This window comes from Colius striatus, chromosome 15 (assembly GCF_028858725.1).
Source record: "Colius striatus isolate bColStr4 chromosome 15, bColStr4.1.hap1, whole genome shotgun sequence".
In the NCBI taxonomy this organism is placed as follows: Eukaryota; Metazoa; Chordata; class Aves; order Coliiformes; family Coliidae; genus Colius; species Colius striatus.
The window spans coordinates 2,793,604-2,817,325 of NC_084773.1; the positions used below are offsets into that span (position 1 = coordinate 2,793,604).

General features: G+C 46.4%; 1 protein-coding gene across 1 annotated transcript in view; it reads right to left on the minus strand.

Annotated features, from left to right (window-relative positions):
- LOC133626867 (IQ motif and SEC7 domain-containing protein 3-like) overlaps positions 1 to 15,169 on the minus strand; it is a 177,177-nt gene extending 162,008 nt beyond the window's left edge. Inside the window, exon 1 of the mRNA XM_062008655.1 lies at positions 14,854 to 15,169. Within this exon, the coding sequence (XP_061864639.1) occupies positions 14,854 to 15,119 (266 nt within the window). The 5' untranslated portion in view covers positions 15,120 to 15,169. The remainder of the gene's footprint in view (positions 1 to 14,853) is intronic.
- Positions 15,170 to 23,722: the final 8,553 nt, after the last annotated feature.

The following is a 23,722-nucleotide window of genomic DNA, read 5'->3' on the forward strand; positions in this document are numbered from 1 at the left end:
CTGACAAAATTAGAGCTGGACAGGCTGTAAGATTAAATAAAGGTCTGGTGACCTTTGTCATTAAACATGTTGGTAATACCAAGGTTCACTGCATAGGTTACCATAAGTAAAAGTATCTTCTCAATTAAATCACATTACCTAAAAGGGACTCTTCATCTAGTTTAAAGAGGTTTAATGATTTCCTTCACTCACAGCAAGATGACTCACAAAACAGCTGAAGAGGGTCACACCATGCCATGCTTACAAAGAAATCACCTCTGACTTTCTTAAAACTCTGGGAAACAGCAACTTTTTAAAGATGTTCAGAGACAAAAGTGGCTTAAAACAACAACAGTCTCACAGGAGGAAAGATGTAGGACTTAGACTATGGACAGCTCACTCAAACCAGACTGCTACCTGATGTACTGAGTTGTCCTCAGGTTAAATACTCAAATGAGTTTCTAATGCTGCACATACCTCTAAGGGCTAAGTAAGGTCAAGGAAATAATATGCTTTTCATGAGCAACTAGAGGTGAAGATCACAGCTTATGTCAGCAAGTTCTGGTGATATGTTGCATAATAAGTAAAGCTCAGTGCTCAAAACCACTTTCCTGAGGAAGAGTTACATAACTCTACAATGGGATTAAAAAATATGTACTTCCTTGCTTTCAGAGAGAGCAGGCAAGAGGAGACAACCCTCAGTTAGGAGGGGATACATTGGATGGAGGTACAACTGCTGTAGGAAGCTGATGGTTGAAAAAAAACACAAATGGGGGAAGTCTCTACCCAGCACATAAAACCCCATGAGATGAAAGCTTGGTATCTATTTTTGAGCACCAGTATCAGCACCAGTTTCTCAGTGCTAAGTTCTGAGAGAGGTAAACTTATATCATGTCACTATATAGAGAAAGATTGCAGAGAGGGTGGGCAAAACAAAAGACATGGCCTTTTTTCCTGCTTCTATAAGGATTTTTGGCTTCCTTTAAGGTGTGGGGTCCAACTGAAGCACTGAAGGTACTTAGCTGTCATTTACCCTCTAAAACATTCTACTGCCAAGATCAGATTGCAACACAACAAATCCAACTAAGAAAGCAATGTGTTCACACATATTTGAACTGCTCTCTGACTTTACATACACAATCCAAGTCTCAATTCTAAGGACAATATTTCTGCCCTAGGCACATGTATAGGTCAAAGGGGGAAACGTGGGACTTGACTGTAGAGCACAGCTTATAAGGAATTGTTTCATGTTAGCATGAGATTTCATCTATTACCCAAGTTAATACTAGACAGAAGACTGTACTGCTTGAATGCACAACCAAACTCCCCTTTGATCATATTGCCAGGAAGAGATTTCAGCATGGAAATCACCTTTTTAGGCTTAAAAGCAATCTGTGCTGCTTCACAGAGAATCCAGATTCAAGTCCAATTATTTCTTTTCTTAAGCAGCAAAGACCAGGAAACTTACAGGGTGTAACAGCAGCAACTGGGGAAAGCAGGAACAGCAATTTCCCTGCCTCCCATTCCTCAGGTGCCAGTTCACAGTTGCCTGCACATAACCTCCTAGCTTCCCACAGGAGCCTAGCACTGGCCCGTCAAGTCTCATGTCACCAGAATGAAGTCAAAGGTCACTAGTTAAGAAGTCTCACATACCTAGTGTGAGGCAGTTTTTACTACCCTTTTAGAGTTTTCTTTGAAATGCAAGCCAGGAGCAGCAGCTGAATTATCCCTGCAGTCTCACACCACTGCCTCGAAAGTTTTCTTCCCAAGCTACATGGGCAAAAGTTCACAAGCAACAGGTTTGTACACTTGGATTGTCATTCTGTGGTACTGACTCTCCTCCCTTCCACCACTGGTACTCACATCTCCAAATACATGATTAGGACAGCCACTGATCTCACAAACACAAGCACACGAGGCTCTGAGCATTGTGTCAGCATTAACATTGTACCAGTGTTATAACCTTAGTCAAACTAGGAAAAAGTTCATTCTCTCCTTTTCTGCAAGACAAAGTCATTCTCCCAACACATGACAACCTCAGGCACTCAAGAAGTGGTGGACTCAATTAAAAGCTTAAAATAGAATCAAGCCTGAAAGCTGAATATAGATTTTACCTTATTCTAATCTAGCTAGCTCATTTGCATTAGATCACAGCCTTTCCCCCTGCATGTAAATACTTCTCTCTCCAGACCTCTAAGGCAGGGAGATCACACAAGAAAAGACTATGCTATATGAAGAGGGAAATCCTTCAAACTGCTTACCTCATAAAGGTAAATATGCCAGCAAGTGGAAGAGTCAGACATAAGCCTTTCACTGCCCTGTAACTAGAAGCTGGTAACTCCTACAGCAGCACACAGTTACCTAAGTTGCACACATGTATTAAGACACAAGATGATACAGACTATTTCTGGTTTTTAAAATGTCAAAACAAACATCAAAAATGTTTGGGTTTAGCAGTAAATTTTCCTAACAAAGTTACACTTATGGTTTAAGAACCACCATCCACAGTCCTGCCTAGGTCACACAGAAAACTAAGTCCAAAGCAAGGCTGTTCTCAGTGATGGCCAATGACTGGACAAGGGGCATGGGTACAGAAGAGGTTCCAGAGAAACACAAGGAGAAACTTATTCAGTGTTCAGGTAAAGGAGCACTGGCAGGGGCTGCCCAGATGGGCTGTGGAGTCTCCTTCTCTGGAGACATTCAAACCCAGCTGGATGAGTTCCTGTGTGCCCTGCTCTAGGTGGTGCTGCTCTGGCAGGGGGGTTGCACTGGATGAGCTTTCAAGGTCCCTTCCAATCCTTAAGAATCTGTGATTCTGTGAAAGAACAGATTAAAGCAGACTTTCTTTGAAGTGTACACACTCTTTCCCCCATCTGAAAACAAGACTGATCAAATGCCTCTTCTATGGGTCTATATATCAAAATGGAATACAAGAAAAAGTCAAAACACACCTGTTCTCCACAACAAGGACACATTAATCATAACTCCTAATGGCAAGTAAAACCCAAAGGGATATTCCTACAGCAGTGAATTCTTGCTTTACTGTCACCATGAGGACCTTGAACATAAATAGCCTCATCTACTGATGAACACAGGACACCACTGCATCATCTAAGAAGAGTCAGTCTGGAAGGTACCTAGAGCACACCACACACACCCCACAAGTCTGTGGTGCCAGTGGGTCCTGATACTCCAGCCCAAATTTGATATATTATTGTTTAAAATTGGTTTTGGATTTAGATAACCATGCTTATATTTTCTTTTTGGATAGATACATGTCTGCCTTGCTAAGGAAACTATTAAGGGAAGAAAAGATCATCAAGCAGAACATAAGTTTGAAGTAGCTCCTACTTTGAAAACCTTGTTGAGAGAAAGATGAAGTGAATGTAACAAGGTAAGCAGCAAGAATGAAGAAGAATGATAGCCTGGCTCTCTGCAATCCCTCCACTGCAGCCATCGTGAGCAGAATTGCTAAGTTGTCCCTCTGAATTTAGCACAATTACAACATCCCAGCTGCATTGCAGGGTGGGAGATTAATGCTTCTGTGCAACCTGCCCTGGACACACGATGCATGCCAACTGCACAGGACCTGAAGCAGTCACGACCACCAAAGACTTGGACCTTTGAATTCAATTCTATACATCTAGGGCACAAGTGGCACGTGCACAGTTCAGCTGCTAACAGGGTATCAACAAGTGCATACACAGAACAGACACAATTGTTACCTCTGCAACAGCCATGAGTGTGTACACATGGAATTCCTAGAAGCTCTTAAGGTTCAAGAAGCCAAGAAACCACATTGAAAGGAACATTGTTATATATTACAATACATTAGAAGTGATTTTACTTGCTTTTGGTTGGTCTAAAATTCTTTGTTCTTGTGAAATGTAACCTTCTCCATTCAGAGAAGCCACAAGAAGTGAGTGAAACTGCAGAATGATGTGACATGCTTGAACCTAAACTGGTAGACAAACATCTGTCTGGAACCTCCTACATACATCCTTGACATTTTGCACATGGAAGAGAACCAAATAGAAGACACTAAACTGCACAAGTACGAGCAGAGAATCACTACATCCATAGAAAGAGAAGGAAAACAAAAATGTGGCTGCCATGAACCTCTGAAATAGAGGTAACTTGGACTATTCAAGTGAACAGAGGTCATGTTGGCCTCATATGATTGAAACATCTCATTTCTTATCCCAGCCAGCCCCAACTAGATATTGAAGTCTACTGATCCAAGAGTGTGGACTGTTAAGAACTGTCATGCTCCAATATTCCTCCTAAGCAGCAGGTTACATCTGGCAGTGGGCAAGGACTCTCCCTCAGCTTCCCCCTGTCACTGGTGGGGATCACTGTGATAAAATAATTGAAGACATTCAGGCTGATACCCTCTGTTTACATCTTGATAAAGAAGTTCCCATTCCAATGTGTCTTAACAATCAATAACTGACAATCAATAACTGCTCTTCTAGTTTAAATGCAGGCAGGACTTCAAAGAGGTGCCTCTTTGGTGACTATAGTTTCTCCTTGGTATGACAGATTATCACCTCCAAGTAACACTAACTGGGAGACATTCCATCTTCTGCAGCAGCCACTAAGCTCCAAAACAACTCAGCATTGTTATCCAGGATCCTTACAGTGCTCACTTCAGGCTGGTGAAATTTGCTTGCTGTCTGTTTTAAAGACTACTTCAACTGAGGCAATAATAAAAGGAGACTCAAGCTGGATTCCTCCTCCTGCTTTCCCAAATCTGAGAGCACACACTGAAGCCTTTGGGGAAAGGCAGCACATTGGCCCCCTCAGGTCACCAGCTGGTTAAGCAAAAGCAGTAGAAATTGTTCAGTTCTGTAATTCAACTTCAAACCAACTGAGCAGCCCCAAAACTGTTACCTATAACTAACTTCATGAAACACCTTTCACATATCCCAGACCCTACCATGATCCCCATGGCACATGGAAAAGTACAAGACAAAAGTCAAATCCTTCCAGGGGCTGGAACTGGACCATAAGGTAGCAGAGGTCTGAAGGCAGAAAAGCAGCAGATCTGTTTTACAGAACCCAAGCTGCTTGAAAATTAGAGGTGGGAGAAATCAACAGAGTGGCACAAACAGCAGTATTATCATCACTCTCTATAAACAGAAAGCATACTAAAACCATCTCAGATAATCTGCCAGTAAATCAGACTTCTTCAGACAAGCAGCTTGGTGCATACAGGTTTGACACTGGCAGCCAGGAACTTTGGTAGGGATTTGTTCACCGTGGCAGCATTACTGTAGGAGAGCTAGTTGGCAGTTGTTACAAGTGCTACGTATCTCCATTCAACCCACCAGGAACAGGAGAGCCAATTCCAAACAGGCTGGCAGCATCAAGGTATGTATTTCAAAGGCTCCAATTATGATGCTGAAATGATTAAGTGCACATGCACATTACATTACCAAGTTCAAGAAGTGGTTCATTACCTCACCTTGATCAATAGCCATTTCAGCACACATAGACCTCATGCTGCTCAAGTTTATACCTAAACATTAGATATACCCAACCAAAAGAACCCAAAGAGGCACCATTGTAGAAACTAAATTGCAGGACTAATAAGCCACCTTCACAGCAGAAAAAAGTGTTGTTCAAGTGGATAAAGAACTGGTACAGGTGGCTAGGAAAGCCAAGTAAAACAACAGAAATCACATTAAATGGTCAAGTCCTTTTCCTTGCAAACACACTCATGAAATGATCTCTGCAAGACAGTGGTTCACATTCTGTAGGCAAGTGGCTTCATAAAGACTTCCCCAAGTTCCAGGCCAACTCTTCACTCTCTACCTCTCAGACCCTGTCCCTTCTGGCATGATTATCAAGTCCCATTTGACAGTCCAACTTGGCACTTAACTCTTAGGGCAGAAATTAGTTTGCAGAGCTGTGCCTAACCAGGTCCCACAGCCTAGGAAATGTGCTTACTATCTGCCAAGCTCAGATTGTTAACAAAATTGCACCCTGGTCACTCTATAGCTACATGTTCCAGTGCCCAGAAAGAGTCATCAAAAGCTCTGAAATCCAAATAGCACCTGCAGTTATTTTCAGCTGGTGGAAATACAGCAAAGACAAATCAACTCGTGGCTGCATCTCAAATCTAGATAAAGGATAGGAGCATTCTTTCTCCATCTTCCTTTCTCTGCTTTATTTGTCCAATTATTCAGAATAAAGCACTGCTTACACTCAGTAAACCTGAATTACTGTGCTGCAGTAAAGGATGTACTGCATGTATGTCTTTGTCTCTACTCGTGTTTGTCTGGGAAGCCTGACTGAAATCTTATTAACATGCAAATAATGTATATTACATTTCAATCAATTGCTACAGAGAGCTACTCAGTAGCAGTATTTTCCTTATCTACCACAGCAGCAAGACTGAGTCTACACAGATGCCTCACAGCAGAATAATTTCTTTCCCATGTATATTTTTAAACTACTTGAAAGAAAGTTTACCTCTGCACTCTGAGGCACTAGGAAAAGCCAACACAACTCATGCAAAGCCTTCATCCCCACTCATAGCAGCCCTTCCTAACGCTGTGGAGAGATGCAGCGGCAGACTCCGCTCTGGGCGGGTGCGAGGAGGGGGAGCGCGGCTCGGGGCGGCTGGCGAGCAGCGCCGGGAGGTGCCGGCAGAGGGAGCCCAGCGGCCGGCACCGCGGCGGCTCCTCGGGCTGCGGAGGGGAGCGGAGGGACGGGGACCCGGCCACAGCCCCGTCCTTTGCCGCACAAAGATGCCTCGATGGACCGAGCTGTTTGAAGAAGGTCGGACTCGGGTCTTTCAGATTCTGTTGTGAAAGCTGCTCTCTTTTACAGCCGTTCACCCTGTCCAAATGTCTTGAGCACTTTGCAGCAACACCGTTAGTTTTTGCTTACACTAACCACACAAATGACAATCAGGTTGGGATAGAGTGATGAAGGAAGCCAAGATATTTAAAGTCTTGTTTGTCTCAAGTGATAGTTAATACAACCATTTTTAACCTAAACCTCTGAGCAACATATTAAGATACAAACTGCTTCTGCAGGGGAGTTGGACTGGATGATCTCTAAAGGTCCCTTCCAACCCTACCATTCTGTGATTCACTTCAGCATTGACTTGCCCATCTGTAAAACAGCAATCACTATCAGTGCTTAGTTTTGCCAGGGACAAACAGGTCACCAGATGGGACTACAGAAACACCTTACTCCTGCTTTTGTCCTTAATCACAGTACCAAAGTAATGACCACAGGAATGTAACAACTCTTCTCCAGGTTTCCAGCTTCCACAAAGCAGCATTTCTTCCACTCTGAACACAGTGAGCCACAGCAGCAGAGAACCCTGGTGTTTTAATGAACTGTTATGAGGAATCAGCTGAAGGGCTTCCCAGCAAAGCAGGTGGAAGAGAAGCAGCTCATCTCAGGGACAGCTATCACAGACCTAAAAGCCAACCACACAACCATATAGCATGTCTCCAAATCATGCTGCTCTGCTGTACAAAGCATGCTCAGACTGCCTAAATTCGTAAGTCAACAGCTCTGCTGAGGAAAATAGTACAATTAGGCAAGGAGAGAGGTAGAATGAAATTATGACAGCCACATTCACAGGCTATGCTGAGATAAAAGACAGGAGCACTGGCAAACAGAGCCTAAAAGTATCTGCAGGCTGGGAAACATTAAAAAAAAGGTGGAATTAACATAATAGAGAGGGTATGAGCAGGAATGATAGGATCAAATTAGAATAATGCAAGTGTGGGCTGCATATCAGGAAGTACTTCTGGCCTGCAAAATCCACTTACCTAAGAAGCTTCCCACACATCCCCTTGGTAACATGAGATGACCTCCTTGCCACCTGCATGCAGAAGGCCCTCAGACTGAAAAAGGCTCTAAGTAACACACACTTAACTCATCTGGGGAGAGGCTGCCTACTTACAGGCAAATCTTCCCACATTAGGGATTGGAATCCCAGAGGAGCTCTAAACTCGAGGGAAATTGAGTGCCCTGTGATGCTCTGCAGGTCTGCACAGCTGTGCCATCCAGGGGCCCACAAAACTGAACAGTGTCAAAACTGCAAGTGCTGAGGAAGCAACTGTGGCTGTCCCTGACCAGCTTCCCTCCCTTAGGAAAGCCCTGGAGGAACCCATGTACTTCTGTAGGTGTGGAAACTCAGCAGCTAAAGGCCATGGTCTGGCACTCAACACTGAATCCAGCACAGCAGCTCCTGCTCAGCATCACTGACCAGCACATCAAGAAAAGCCACCAGTTTTCCTGGGTGTAAAAAAAGGAAATTGAGCTGTTTGAGATGCTACTAGCAAGAATCATTTAATAATTCACTATTTTAATAATTTACTCTCCCTATCAGTATGCTGGGAGAAAGCACATTGAAATACCTTGCTTTCTTTTCTTCTCAGCTGTGATCTGCCATTGAACAGGGTCTTTCAGTGGGACATATTTTTGCTTCAGGTTTTCAAAAAGGCTGAAACTTCTGTTTTGCCAGAAGATACCTTCCCTGATATGGTTTTGTCTTAATAACTCAACCAACAGGGCTGCATGGCAGGGTCAGGTGTGTGTGTGTCTATGCTTTGTTCTGCCAAAGGTTTGTAACTGAGTGGATGAGGATGAAATTCAGCATCCTGTTGAGTGAGGGATGTAAGTTCTTCCAAAGCCCTGTGCCTGGCACATTTGGGAAGAGCAGGCCTGCTCCTGCTCCCCCTAACCTCATGTTTCTAAGCAGTTATTAAATTGTGCCTCTCCAACACAATTATAACATTTGAAAGTGTACCTTGTTGACATGTGGGAAGACACTGCCCCAGGCTGCCCAGGGAGGTGGGGAGTCCCTGGAGCTGTTGCAAAGCTGTGGAGCTGAGGTGCTGAGGGCCCTGGGTTAGTGCTGGGCTTGGCAGTGTGAGAGGAGGGGTTGGACTCAATGAGCTTAAAGGGCTTTTCCAGCCAAAACAAGTCTATGATCACTACACTGGAGATCACGCTGGTTTTTAGGATTGACACAAGAGCCATTGCTTTATGACAACAGTGACCTGTTCCAAACACACAGCTCTTCAGCAGAAGGATACTACTGCTCAAGCTGAACTGCCTGTTTCACACTGACTACCCTGCCAAACTCACAGCTGTATCTTCTGCTAATAACAAGCAGACTAAGACTCAGGTTTTCCCTTACATACCTTGCTTGAGAAATGTAGAACATTTTCCACAAGCACATCATTGCATTTCCACTATACTTGACAGTGAATTCATAAGGCAGAACATCAAAGCACCAACCAGCATAAAATGGCACTTGGTTCTTAAAGTTCAGAACACAGAACTCCAAAGTTAGGAGGCTCAAAAGTTGTGTTCTGTGTCAGGAGAATGAAAGGCTTCATTAGAGAAGTTCAGATCCACTGAGTGCTTACAACTCTTTAGTCCTAGTCTACTTTCAATGGGACAGATCTACTTCAAGTCTTAAAATCGTCTTTAAACTCATGTTCTAGGCTGAGTTACTTCTGCTGCACTGGTCTTCCTCTCCCAAAGCAGCATGTCTTTTTTGCTGTGTTTTCCTTATGAAAGCATATTTTGTCTCCTTCCCCCAATTTCCCAGGAACTTTGAAACCAGCATTGTGTTTTGTCATCATTGTGCCTCTCCCTACCCTTCATACCTATCAGTTATGCAATACACATCAGTTTACCAATTAATTCTTTATGTGTTAACGTTTAGTATGTGCTAAATGTTAAGCTGAGTTCAACAATTTGCCAATATTTCAACAGAGATCAAAAGTAATTCAGTTGAGTTTAGTTAGCAAGTTCGTGTCTTATTACAGATCTTCACGCTATTGATTCCCTACAGTCTGCCAGAACAACAAATGCCTGTTCCCAGAGATGCTCACTCATCTGCTGATGTACAAATCACACTAATGGCTCTGAAATGAGTGCTTCAAAAGCAAAAGCACTCCCTTCAGAGTCAAACCCTTGTGCTTATAGTTCAGTAGCCAGAACACTCCAGTTACCTATGGAAAAGAAGAAAATGAGTAGAAGTGTTTTAAGTTACTCCAAGATGCAGGTTTTATGTTCTGCCTAACCTCAGAACTACACCATCCCTCTCTGCTCCAGGACTGAGAGAATAGGCAGCACAGGGTGCTAGCTGAGTCTTCATTTTGGACACCAACTGTGTTTTCCACGTAAAAACATTCTTCATGAGCAAAATAAGCTGAACGAGTAGAGGAGCATCTTTCAGTAACAACTGCACCTCCACTGCAGACTTCTTCCAGCAAGACCATCAGCCACAAATCACACTTTCCTACACAGCTGACTGGGGAAGAAGACCTCACTAGAGCACTTCATCTCCATCCCTGTTGACAAGAAGGCAGCAAAAGCAAAATCTTGCCCAAACATGAGCATACTTTAACAGATGCTGGCTATCTCTGCCACACTACAGCAAACAAAAATAAGCTGCTGTTAAGTGCAGCACAGACAATGAAATAGGATTTACGTCATCTGACCAGTCTGTCTCGGCAAAGGACATCTCTGGAGGGAAGGAAAAAAGAAAAGGCAGGCTGGTCTCTATATTAATGTGATCTTTGGCTTCCTGCTGAGGCTGCGTGCGAGGGCAGCAGCCGGTGCCAACAGCGACATGCAAAGCCACCAGCTCATTTTATGTAGGCCATAAAGCAGCTTTCACATGTGACTATCACCAGAGCAACAACTTCCACTTCCTAGACTGCACTAAGTACACCCCAGCTGAGACCCAGAGTATCTCCCAACCACAGCACAGATTTCTTAAAGCTCTCAACTGGGACTGTTTTTACCCTGGAGAACAAAGCCAGGCCTAGATTCATTTAAAAACAAATCAGTTGGGCCAGGTGCAGGCTTCAGACTGAGCTACAAACAGCAGCCCTCTAGAATTGTTCTGTCTTAGCAGACATTTATTCTCTACCTCCTGCTCAAACTCTGACCAGGCCCTCCCAGTGAAAAAGCAGCACAGTTTAACTTGATTAGGTTAAGCTCAAATAGCACTGCCTAAGCTGGTAATGTGCCAGGGTCGAATGGAAAAATTGTGCTTGCATAGCTTTGAGAAGACCCAGCACATTTGGGTTTATGTATTTCCACTAAAAAGTGCATTACCAAGGTGGGTGTATTGAACACATCTCCCTTACACCCAGCATCTGAGCTGTAGAAGTTCCTGCTGTTCTATCAAATGTAAATTGAAACAGACTTAACTGAAAATTAGCCTTATGCAACTTAATGAGTTAAATACCTATTGTTATCTTTAACATGCTGATTCATTACATCTAACAAAGCCTCGTAATCAACTCATTATCCTCAACTCCAATTGAAGATTTTAAGGTTGATTTGCACTCAGCAAATCGCTGCAGAATTAAGGGAAACAGCAGCCCAGACTTTTCTGGTACCTCCTGCTTGCTCATCTGCACCTGCCAAACCATCCCTCTGCTCCTCCCTCCCTCAGAGCAACCTACACCAAGAAACTTTCTGTCTACTCTGATTCTTTTTTCTGGAAGAACACAAGTCAGAGTGTTTTCTCATTGTACTGCACCGATGGTTTTTTCCTTCCAGAAGTCAATTACAGGGCTCATTAACACTTCCCCATCCCACAAGAGGTCAAGCTAAGGGATTTCTACAAACATGCCAGCTTTTCCAAATGACTTCAGCAGTCTTCAGCTGTAAATTCTTCCCATTGTAAGAACTAAAAAGATTCAGAACATGTGGGGTTTTTGATGTTTGGGCTTTTTTTTCATATCTACTGTAAGAACTAATCATAAGCATATCATCTTGTACAGTATGTCCATGCTTCCTTTTGTATCACACAAGTTAACCACCATCTGGTAACAGGAAACAGCTGCCTTAACACTGTAGTGCCAGGGATCCACATCTCTCTTACATGGGTCAAACTGCTGCAGAGACAGGAGTCCAAGCAGCTTAGGAGAAAACCTGTTCAAGTCTCAAGGTACAAACACTATAGATGACTTCCTAAAGGTACTGATTGCTTGCTGTGTTTGACTGAATAAAGCCCAGCTGCCTTTAAAAAAAGGATTCCAAACATTTTAGCTTTAAAGTACCAAGGGGGAACAATGATCACTGCTGGTACTCAGGTACAGAGCAACTCTGCTGCCTCTGGAAGGAGGAAGGAGGGGAGGTCTGTGCATGGAGCAGGAGGAAACAAGCTGGACGTGCCACCTCACACACTTCTCTCCCTACACCTAAAGCAAGTTTCACAGATATCTGTTCCTGAACTTCAGCAAACAAGAGATCCTTATTCCCCACCCAACATATGTGAGGTGCATGTGACATTTAATTCTGGGAAACTCAGTCTGAGCTTCTGCATGGTCAGCTACAGACATCCAGAGACTGAATGTTGGGATTTCAGAAAGCCAAGACAACTCTGAGACTGAGAGAAGGCTTTAAAACAAGGGTTTTGCCTAATTTTCAAGTTGGAGACTTCTTCCATCTTTTGTATCCAGACAAAGTACATTTAAGACTGGCTTCTTGTCCCTGCTCCCAGACAGCTGAAGCCTCAGCAGCCCCTGTGCCTTCACCCTCCCAATGCAGCTGGGGAGCACACAACAGAGATTCCTCCCAGGGTTTCCTGGAGAGAAGAAGGGGCTCACTTCCTATAAAGTGAGGGGATGACAGATGGACACAGGATGGTTCAGTTCAGGAGTATACTGTTCCTCAGATGAAGGTGGCCTTGAAAATCTGCTTCCCCAGACAGACACATGGGCAGAGCACCCGGCGTGGGACCAGGCTGGAGGGCAGGGCTGTCTCCCAGCTTCCCCCCAAGCCCTGCAGGCTCTGCCTCCCAGCAATACAACTCAGCCATAAATATCCCAGATTAATTCTGATCCCAGCATCAAATCCACTTAAGAGACTTAAAAGCCTCCGAGTCCCCAGAGCTGCCTGCCCAAAGAAAGCTCTGCAAATGAGTCTTGGGCTGGAGAAGAGAAATATTATCAAACAAGGCAAGCCATTTGTACAATTTTTAGTAATGTCGTTTGCAAGAGACAAATGGGACGAGATAGCTGAGTTGACATCCTGTGCTGAGCACAGCCACAAGAAATCCTTGGGTGCTGGCCATGGATGCACAGGGTAGGATTTGTGTAAACACTCCACGCTCTCTGGAAACAGCTCTTTCACCTTGCGGGATTGATTATTAAATGAGAGCATAAGCTCTCTGGTCTGTTTGGGGAGCTATCTGCTTAGTTTTCATAGACACCTCTGTTAATAAGCAAGCCTAACACGATTACCCCAGCACCGCTGAAACATCGCAAAGCGTTAACATTCCGACAGCAAGGAGCGAGTCGGGAAGAAAGTTGCTTCCCTTTCCTCTCCGCCACACCGATCAGGTGCAGGCGTTAGGGAGCAGGTAAAGGGGGCACCGAGTGACCAGCGACCTTTCCTACATCCCCCTCAGCCCGCTCCCCCCAGCAGTGCTCCAAAACAGGAGCCTTTCGGAGCATCGCAGTTCCGGGACGCCGCAAGCAGCCGCAGCAGCACTCCCCACCCCACCATCACTGTCCCGCCGAGCGCACGCACGCAGCCGCGCAGAGATGCGAGGCCCGGGGGCAGCTCCCGCGGCCACTCGGCGCCTTCACCCGCGGCCGGGAGGGCGAGCACCGGCCAAGCCCGAGGAGCCCCGGCTCTGCACTCGCCGCCTCCCACCCGGCCGGCGCGGGGAACCGGCGGAGACCCTAACGCGGAGGGTCTCCCACGGCGAGGGCATCCCGCAGCCCTGGCCGGAGGCAGGCGAGGAGCTCTCACCGCCTGCTCGCCAGCAGCGGCCAGAGGCACTTTTGCCGGCGGGCGGTCCCTTGTGCAGCCGGGGCGGACGACGGCGGCCCGGTGGAAGAGAAACCGGCCGTCTGCAGCCGAGGCTTTGCTTCTAAATATCAGGAACTCGAACGCACCGGATTACAAGCAGCCCATTGTATTTGTGTCAGAGCAGAGAAGTAGGCTCTTAATGTGATGCATGCTTTTCCCACTCCGCTCAACTAAAACTAAGTCTTAAATACTTTTGCATAAGTAGAAACACGTCGGGTAAGCGCCATGACTTAGTTATTGCTATTCCTGTTCCTTCCGAATCGCGCGCGCAATTAAGCAGCTTTCCTTACGCTACAAAGAAGTACACGATTAATTACAGATTACAGAGGATAGAAGTAGATGCAAAGGCTGGGAGCGAACGCGCCTCCAAAACGGGCGAGCTCAGACTGGCACGAGTCAGCCCGGGCGGTGGCGAGCTGCCAATGTTTACTGACCCCTCTCCAGGTCACTTTCATTAACGGCAGAGCGCGGATGGCTGTGCCAACCAGGGTCCGCGCAAGCACCGCCGGCTTGGAACACCCGGGGAGGGCCTCGGCCCCGCGCCCCTAGAGGGGCAAGGGGCTGCCCGGGGTACCCGCGGTGCTCACACCGGCGGGGAAGAGGCGGCGGGGAGAAGGATAGAGATCGCCCCGTTATTCCTGTCTCTCCAGGAGAGGGACGTGCCCGAGTGCAGAGGGCTGCCGGGACCCCGGCGAGCAGAGGTGGCAAAAGAAAAAGCCACGGGCACCGTGGGCAGAGAACCCCACCCAGGGACCAAGCCCCGCACTCCGCGAAATCCCGGCCAGGGAACCGGTGAGGCACCATCCAGGCTGAGCAGAGACTGAGCCTACTCCCTCCACCTCTGACCAGCGAGGGTCCCCTCCTCCGCGGCGAGCTGCCCGCGAGCAGCCGGAGCTCGCCCCGTGCCGCGCACCGCAGGGAGTTCCGCTGCTGCCCAGGGCTCGTACGCGGGGAGGCTCTAGGGAAGCGAATGTGGAGATGAAAGCGAAGGAAAGCCCCACTACAGAAGCACCCAAAATACGCAAAAGGGCCACCAACCAGGGCAGCGCTTACTTTTCGTGCTTGGCGTTTTCCTGGATGGCGCTCAGCACCCCCGGGTACGCGGGGGGGACGCCCTGCTGCAGCCTGCATGTGGCCAGGTGCCGGTGATGCTCGTCCTGGAGACAGGCATTTTCATGGTACAACTTGGCCACTTGCTGCTCTAGCTCGTCTATCCTCCGTTTCTGCTTCTCCAGCAGCTCCTGCTGTGTCTCAATAATCTTGTTCAGCTCCTTCAGGTACTCCGCCGCCTTGCTGGGGTTCTCCGCGGGGCTCTCCATGGTCTCCCCACACCTTTCACCCTCGGGGGCGCAGGTGCCGTCCAGCCCGCTCCGCTGGGAACTTAAGCGAGAGGGAAGAAATAAATAACCCGCCGGAAACCAGCCCCCCTGCGAGCTCTGCTCTTCCCCTCCTAGAGCCGCGGCCGCCCAGGCGAGCGGAGGAGCGGCGCGCAGCGGCTCTCGGTCCGAGCCGCCATTGCAGGCGCTCGGCTTCCCGCTGCCGAGCGAGGGCAGAGCCGGCGGGGACTGCGGGCGCGGAGCCGCCGCGGGGGCTGGAGCCGCCCGAGCCCCGCTGCCGCCGCCGCCGCGCTGGCGCACGGGCGCTGTCCCGCCCCGCCGGAGCCGCAGCCGGGCGAGCCCGTCGCCTGGCAGCGCCCGCGCCCCCGCGGAGCTCGCAGCCCGGCATAGGAGCCCGCGGCCCGCCCGCCGCTGCGGCTGCCCGCCGGCCCCGGCCGCTCCGTGCCTCGGCCCTGGGGATGCGCCTTAAGGAGCGGCGGCCGAGGGGGCCCGGCGGAGCGGTGGCGGTGCGGAGCGGCGCATCCCCGCCCGGGCCCCCGGCCCTTTCCGTGGCGCGGCCGCGGGGAGCGGGGAAGGGCTCGGTCCCGGGGCGCCCCGGACCCCCGGGAGTGCGGAGAGGGCCCGGGAGAAGCGCGGCGTTGCGCGGAGGCGGGCGGGGTAGGGCGGCCGCGCAGGGGACCCGGCAGAGCAAAGCTTTTCCCTGACGCAGCCGGGGAGCGATCATTTATTTCTTAAACAGCACCAGGGTGTTGGCTCCCGCGGAGGTGGCGGCTCCAGCCGTGCGCCCCAAGTCAGACTCGTGCTGGCTGCCGGGAGCGGAGATTCCTGCCTTCCCTCTCGGCAGCCTTGACGTCTAAACCCGCTGTCGGTGAAGGTGAGGTTGCATCAAGCCAGGAAAAGTTGCTGAGATTTGGGTCCTGTATCATCCCAAGCGAACGCATAATGGGAATATTTGTGGAAACCGGGAGTGGGAAAGGGAAACGGAGGGAGATGCTGCAGGAAGAAGATAGGAAGGTGAAGACATGCTATTCTCCTCCCTTCCTCTCAATGTCTCCTGATTTTTTTCCTTCTCATTTTTCTACCTCTTCTTTCCACCTTTAAACTTTGCAAGTTTTCAGTTTGTCACGTTTCCTTGGAGCGTTGTTTCAGCTGCACACACACACCCCCCCTCTTTCTGGGGTGTCAGCCCTCGTCAGCGATTGCCCAGTGCGTTGCTTTGGGAGCGCGGCTGATGCAGCTGCACGGGGACGCGGGGCAGTGGCAGCAGCCTCGGGCTCTCCCCGTCTGTCCTTGGCCCGAGGGACTGGAGCTTAAGCGCGGAAGGTGTATGTCCCACCTTTTCCTCTCTGCCTCTCCCTGCTTACACGTCAACAGGGAGAAGAGGAGCATGAGAGGAGGATGAAGAAACACAGAGATTTGTCTGGCAATTCTCAGAGGCGTTCTGATGTTAGGCAGGAAGAAGTTATTGGCAAATCTGTTACTTTTGCTCTGTGCAATGAAGGGCTGTGTGACTATCAAAGTGACTGAAGCATGAAAGGCTGATTTCCAGTCCTAGTGGGGATCATGAATTTACAGAAATATCTCTAGCTTCTCTGTGAAGAGGCCAAGCTTCTTTTCCAAGAACCTGATCAGTGGTTTTCATTAGAACTGCAGAAAACACGTTGTTTTGGGGTTTTTTTTTTCCCCCAAATACTACTCGTTCAGAATATATTTGCTGAAGAGCAGTTTCCAGTGCTCTTTGTGGAAAGAAATGCTGACTGTGACATCTGCTCTGAGGCAACCTGCACAGAAAGATTTGAGACAGCCAGAACGTTTGTCAGGGGTTAAACTGATAAATAAAGCGAGTACACTTGGTGCTTATAGGCAAAAATAAAATGCCAAGTCGGACACCCAGAACTCCTTAATGTGTCTGCAGACAATGAAACCTTGTTAAGCGTTAAGGGCTGCTCAAGTGGCACAGCAGCAGTGAGTACAACTGTATTTAACTGTGAGGATCTGTTTGAGACCTCTTTTTCAGTAGCAATCCCTGAGTTGGTGAGACCTGTGCAGCACTGCTCCAGAGGCATGAGCCTTTTCAAATGGGATGTGTTCCTGTGACCTGATCTAAGTTGATCTGCTTCTGCAGAGGGGTTGGACTTGATGATCTCTAAAGGTCCCTTCCAACCCTCACCATTCTGTGATTCTATGATTACTTGCCCACCTTCTTTTACAGATTACACAAAAATGTCTTGGTTCCCAAAAGGCAAAATTGTGTCTTGTTCTTTAGATAAGCTAACTGAGGAATAACAGTTTGAAGGGGCTTCTCTTTTTTGTCTGATTGCTTTTGGAGAGGATACCACTAACAAGATAATGAATTTGACCCACCAGTCACAAACTTGGCTGCTTGTGACTTCTCAGACATGACATGGAGAAAAACCTACTGGAAATTCTCTTCCCAGGAGACCAGAAATTGGACTGAAAAATACAGGGAACCTTCAGAAATGCCCTGGGGTTGGCACCTGGCCTCCTGGAGCACGTTAGTGGTGTGGTTGGTATGTCACTGGCACTCAGCAGGAAGAAGTATGCTGTGTCTGAGGGGGTTGTTTCTGTGAGCCCCAAAAGGTCTGTGTGCTTCATCACACTCCACAAATTCAAAAGAAGAGGTAAACTTAGGAGATAAGCATATTCATGGAATCAATAATACATTAAGTCTCTATCTGTGTGTAAGACACAGATTGTAAAAGCAGATCCAGCTTGTTCAGATTTGCTCAGTTAGAAAATTAAGTGACATCAAGCCTAACCTTTTTAAATGTGAAAGTTAACCAAAAGAGCATTTTTGTTACTTGCTATCATCTTACTTCAGACTGCCCACTCTTAGATGAGGAGCAGCACGTGTTTCATTCTTGCCTGGGGAAGTTCCAAGGAAGACTTAAATACAAAAGGAAGTGTTGCTCATTCAGTAAGTAGGATTCTCTTACTAACTTAGTGTTAGGAATGCATGAATATCCCATATCCCACTCTGGAAAAAAACCTTAGAGTGGCCTTAATTTTAGGCTGTCTCAAGGCTTGGTGTTTTCTAGCAGACTGCAGGGATATTCATCCCAGTGACTGATGGGGCTCCAAAGAGATATCCCTGTTGCTGGTGGGATGTGCACATGCTCTACTGAGAAGCTGGTTCTTGCACTTGCAATATGCCTGTCTCACTGGAAGGTTTGGTCAGTTTAAAGTTCATTGTACTGTATAAACCCTAAGCTATTCCCATTTCCAAAGTGGTTTGGTGTGGCTGATAATGCCACGAGTCAGCAAACAGCTGAAGTCGTGGGGTCTTTTGCCAAGTTCAGGCAAGACCAGAGAAAAGCCTCTCATACATATTTTCCATGTAAAATTAATTAGGTCAGTGTAATACAAAAACCAAGGACCCAGAAGTCATGCCGTGATTTGTGCTCAATCTTAGCTCTGCCCTCCTTCTCTCTCTTCAAAAATTCTCTTGGAAGTCACTTCATTCTTGCTTGCACTTCTCTCTTGCTCTCCAACCCCTTTAATTTCCTCCTGCTCTCCTTGATTTTGCTGGGTTGTGTTTAGACAGTAAGGCATTTTATCCTGCTATTAGAGTTTATCTGTAGGTACCAACCTCTTTCACACCATGTGGCCAACTGGCATCCAGGAGTGCTCCTTCTTCTCTGGTGGGTTGATGGTGGGGAATCAGCTGAGTTACACTGGAAAAATTGACACTCTCTGTAGCCTTCAAAGATTCCTTGGAGAAAGAAGGCAAGAGAAATCACATTGGACCATTGTCCCAGCAGTCACAGACTGCCCCAAGGCTCATACCTGGCTCAAGGTATTAAAATCCCAAAAGGCAGCACAGCCTTAAAGACCTGAAGACTTTTAGAATCTGCCATGATCCTGGCTTGTTCTTTCCCCTCCCCTGCTTACGTATAACCCACTTTTAAAACCTGACATCTGATTTCTCTTTCCAGTGTATCTGATTTCTACTTCCAAGCACAAAACTTCCTGATGCCTTTTCCTATCATAAACCTTTTTTTTCACAGTAATCTCTTGTAAAACATGATCATAATAGCACTGACTTTGTCTTACATAAGTGTTGAGACACTCTCAATTGTACCTCAGCCTCTCTTCTGAAAAAGAAGAACACTTGACCATCTCTAAGGTCATTCCTGGAGTTTTCTGCCCTTTGTTTAGGAGTACTGCTCACATCACCACACAGTGCCTGTATAGCTTTCATGGCACTTGAGCAATTAGGCTGTGTTTTTACCCTGATGGGTTTATAAACTGTTTGAAATCTCACAAGCTAAGCATGACAAAACTACAGACTGTGTTTTCAGGCACATACACCAGGCAGTAGAAAACACAAATTTAAGTGTATAAGCCCTGATACTGGGTGTATCAAACACTACTGTTTGCTTGAATTGCCTTCTGATTTATGAAAGAAGTGATAAATTAACTCTTCCAGGTTATGTAGTTTAGTCTGGAAGTTCACCTGTAAACTTTAGTCCAGAGCTAATCCATCTAAGTACCAGATTTTAACCAAGATGTTAACTCTAACAAGCCTTTCATAAAAGTATTTCTTTTCTATTTTTGCAGGCTTCTGTCAGTTCTCTCTATATATCTTGTTCTGGTAAGAGATATTAGGGAATGTTGGTAGGCAAAGAGTTTGTCCCCTTGTGCAAATGCCTTGAGCAAGGATTATGTCTGTCTCTATGTCCTGTAAAATAAAAAGTACTGTTCATGTAAGATCTTAAGCAGCTCTAATATAAAAATGGGGGATAAATTAGCAAGCAACATGCTGCTTCTCTGGGAAAAGAGGAGAAAATCAGTGATGGGCTTGTAAAGGAAAGAGTGCACTGTTTAAAGCCACAGCCCACAGATTTGGTGTGGTAGTGGCACGGTGAACACAGGGCTCACTGTGTTCTGGGGCACGTATGTGGGCTGTGGGGCAGATGCTGCACTCCGGCAAAGTGGAAGGAAGGGGGAGCACTTGCAAATGCAGCACCTGTGGGATCTGTAGAGGAGCTGCAAAGCAGTTTGTAAGCCCTTGGGTATCAGCAGGGCAAGAGCCTTGGGGAGTACTATAGAGAAGGATCACCAACAAGAAAAAAGCATGTATGCATCTGCTGAAGGGCTGTGGAAGTTTGTCATTCTACTGCACCGTGCACTATGGCAATAGATGAGTGCTTCTCTGTGAAGCTGGTGAGAGATAGGAACTTACACAGTGGTTTACTCTCATCTGTGGTCAGACAAACGTGATTTCCATTGTATTAAATTTCCTGAGGGTGTATGGACTATAAATTTACCTTGAGCTACTGAAGCTTTCTGGTTAGGGTAATCACAGGGATTCTCATGACCAGTTAGAACAAAGAAGCTCAAAAGGAGATTGTTTAAAATTCACTTTATGATTGTTCATATTGAGCATGGGGCTTAAGAACAGCTTTGGAACAGCACTGAGACACTCTTTTCTACTCAAATTAATCTTCCTGAGTGAAACCAAACAAGACAATTTTAATCCAGAAATTTTGCTGTGAAAGTGGTGAGTAATTTCTAAAAAGGGGCTAAATTGACCTTATAATTCTAATTTACCAATAAATATAAAGAATTTCTGAGTACAGCTGTAATTGTTCCTCTATTAATTAAACAAGTTATCTTATAAAATGGTACAGAAAAGCATTGCTTGGTACTTAAGCTGAGATGGAAGCCAAATCAGAGTTGGACTGCAGGACAGCTTTCATTAAAGTGTAATATTTTAAGCTGTAGGATAAAGTGTGACTGAAGGAGAAAAATGTATGCTACACTATCAAATACCTCGTGTCAAGAGCAGATAAGTGCCGGAAGAAAATACTTCACATTAGATAAAGATGAGCAGCACAGGCTTATTGTCAGGGCCAGAAAACCCTAGACATCAGATTACAAGGCTGAATACTAAAAGAGGAAAGTAAACAAATAAAACCCTCCCAAAATTACAACTTCATAAAATCCTCATCAGACTTGTGCTCCAGCCCCTTCCCCAGCTCCAGTGCCTGACTCTGGACAGGCTCCAGCCCCTCAGTGTCTTTCTTGCAGTGAGAGGCCCAAAACTGAACACAGTATTTGAGGTGTGGCCTCACCAGTGCCCAGCAACCATTGCTCTGGTCCTGCTGCCACACTGTTTCTGATACAAGCCAGGATGCCATTGGCCTTCTTGGCCACTTGAGCACACTGTTGGCTATATTTAGCCACTGTTGATCAACTGCTCTGGGTTCTTTCTCTCTGACAGCTTTTCCAGCCCCTCTACCCTAGCCTGTAGCATTGCCTGGGGTTAGTGATGCCCAAGTACAGGACCCGGCCCTTGGCCTTGTTGAACCTCATTCCATTGCCCTCAGCCTGGCCAAAGCCCTCTGAAGAGCCTACCTGCCCTTAAGCAGATCTGCACTCCCATAAAGCTTCATGTCATCTGCAAACTGACTGAGGTTGCACTCCATCTTCCCATCCAGATCACCGATAAAGATGTTATACAGAACAGGCCCCAACACTGGGCCTTGGGAAGCACACTAGTGACCATCTGCCAAGTCAACCTGACTCCATTTCCCACCACTCTCTGAGCCTGACCATCCAAAACAGTTGTCCACCCAACAAAGAGTATAACTATCCAAGCCATGGGCAAACAGTTTCTCCAGGAGGATGCTGTGGGAGATGGTGTCAAACCAGGTCCATCAAGGTGACTTCTCTTGTTGGGTCTCTCACCAGCTACATGAGGAAATCATCTTCCACACACTCCAGGAAGCTCCTGGACTGGCTGTTCTCTTCTATGTTGTATTTGCATCTTTTACATCTGGTAAGTTGAAGTGCCCCATGATAATGAGGGAGATCCTGAGACTTTTCCCAGCTGCCTATAGGATATTTAATCTATCTCCTCATTCCAGTTGGGTTGTTTATAACAGACCTCTCCCATGACATCAGCCTTACTGTCCTTCCCCCTGATTCTTATCTATCAACACTGGACACTGTCATCACCATCACTGACCTCTAAACAGTCAAGACACTCCTAATGTAAAGGGCTCCCCCTCTGCCTCTCCTCCCTTGCCTGCCCCAAATGCAGAGGCGTTTGGTCAGTCTTGTTTTCAGGTTGGGGAAAGTGTGTACACTTCAAAGAAAGTCTGCTTTAATCTGTTCTTTCACAGAATCACAGATTCTTAAGGGCTGGAAGGGACCTGGAAAGCTCATCCAGTGCAACCCCCCTGCCAGAGCAGCACCACCTAGAGCAGGGCACACAGGAACTCACCCAGCTGGGTTGGAATGTCTCCAGAGAAGGAGCCTCCACAGCCCATCTGGGCAGCCCCTGCCAGTGCTCCCTCACCTCAACAGGGAAGAAGCTTTCCCTTGTGTTTCTTTGGAACTTCTTATGTTCCAGCTTGTACCCATTACCCTTTGTCTCCCAGGCTTCTCTCTGCCAAGCCCAGTTTTGCCCCTTTTTCCCCTCCAAATCTAGTTTAAAGCTCTCCCAATGGGCCCCTCTAACTCTTGTCCCAGGATCATTTTCTTCCTTTGTGACAGACGTCAGAAGAAGCAACTGTGATAAAACATGAAGTCCTCAGAACTATATATTTCTTTTGCCACAGGCATTTTAAATTGGACACCTAAACTATTGGTTTTTACCATTAATTTCTTTTTCTCATTTCAGAGCTGTAATTGGTATGTTGCTTACTAGGATGCTACGAACAGAAACTCATTTGGATGGCATAGCAATAATTTTTACATTAGGAAAAGAATTCTGCCTTCAAAGAGAAGTCAAAATACTGAAAAAATTAAAAGATGGGGAAACATCCTGAAAAATTAGTATCAAATGGTATTTCCAATGTGTGCTCTGTTCATTCCATCTGAATCCAGCGGATACAATCATAAATAATTTGAAAGCAGAGCGTCTCATAATGCATATGATGAAAGAGAAGAATTTGTTGCATGGATAATCCTAATTACAGCATTTAATAACTTCTGAATGCTTGAAAATTCAGCCTTGACTTTCCTTTTAGGTAGTGTACATTTCCATATCTCCTAACTGTTAACATCTTCTCTTGAAATCTTGTATCCCTATGAATGGTTTAAACAGTTTGTATTCAAAGACAGATGTACAGATCAGTCAGGAAGCACTTATGTGACTGAAAATGAAGATTATGAAAGAAGCTTAATCTGTTATTGTCACCTAGAATGCTTTTGTGTGTTTGGGTGCTTTAGTGAATCCCTGTCATCAACAAAATTTGGAGGTAAGCAACCTGTTTACTCATTTCATATGAATTGCAACAACATATAAATCACGAAATCTTGGGTTCCTGATCCTTTCATCCAGTCCAGACCACCTTCGATATAGTGTTACCTAACTGGATTTAATACTGATGGGGAGCATTTCACCTGTTTTTCTACTTGTACAGCATCCCTAGGACAGCTCCACTATGTCTTCTCAAGATTAAAACACAGAAATATGTTATTTTACTCTTTAATATATGTTAGCAGCTAGAAATGGGCAATGGTAATGCAGGCACCCATCAACTAGAACAGGTCACTAGCAAATAATTACAGGATGCTACTGAGTGCCACTTATGTCAAGCCCATCTCCAAAC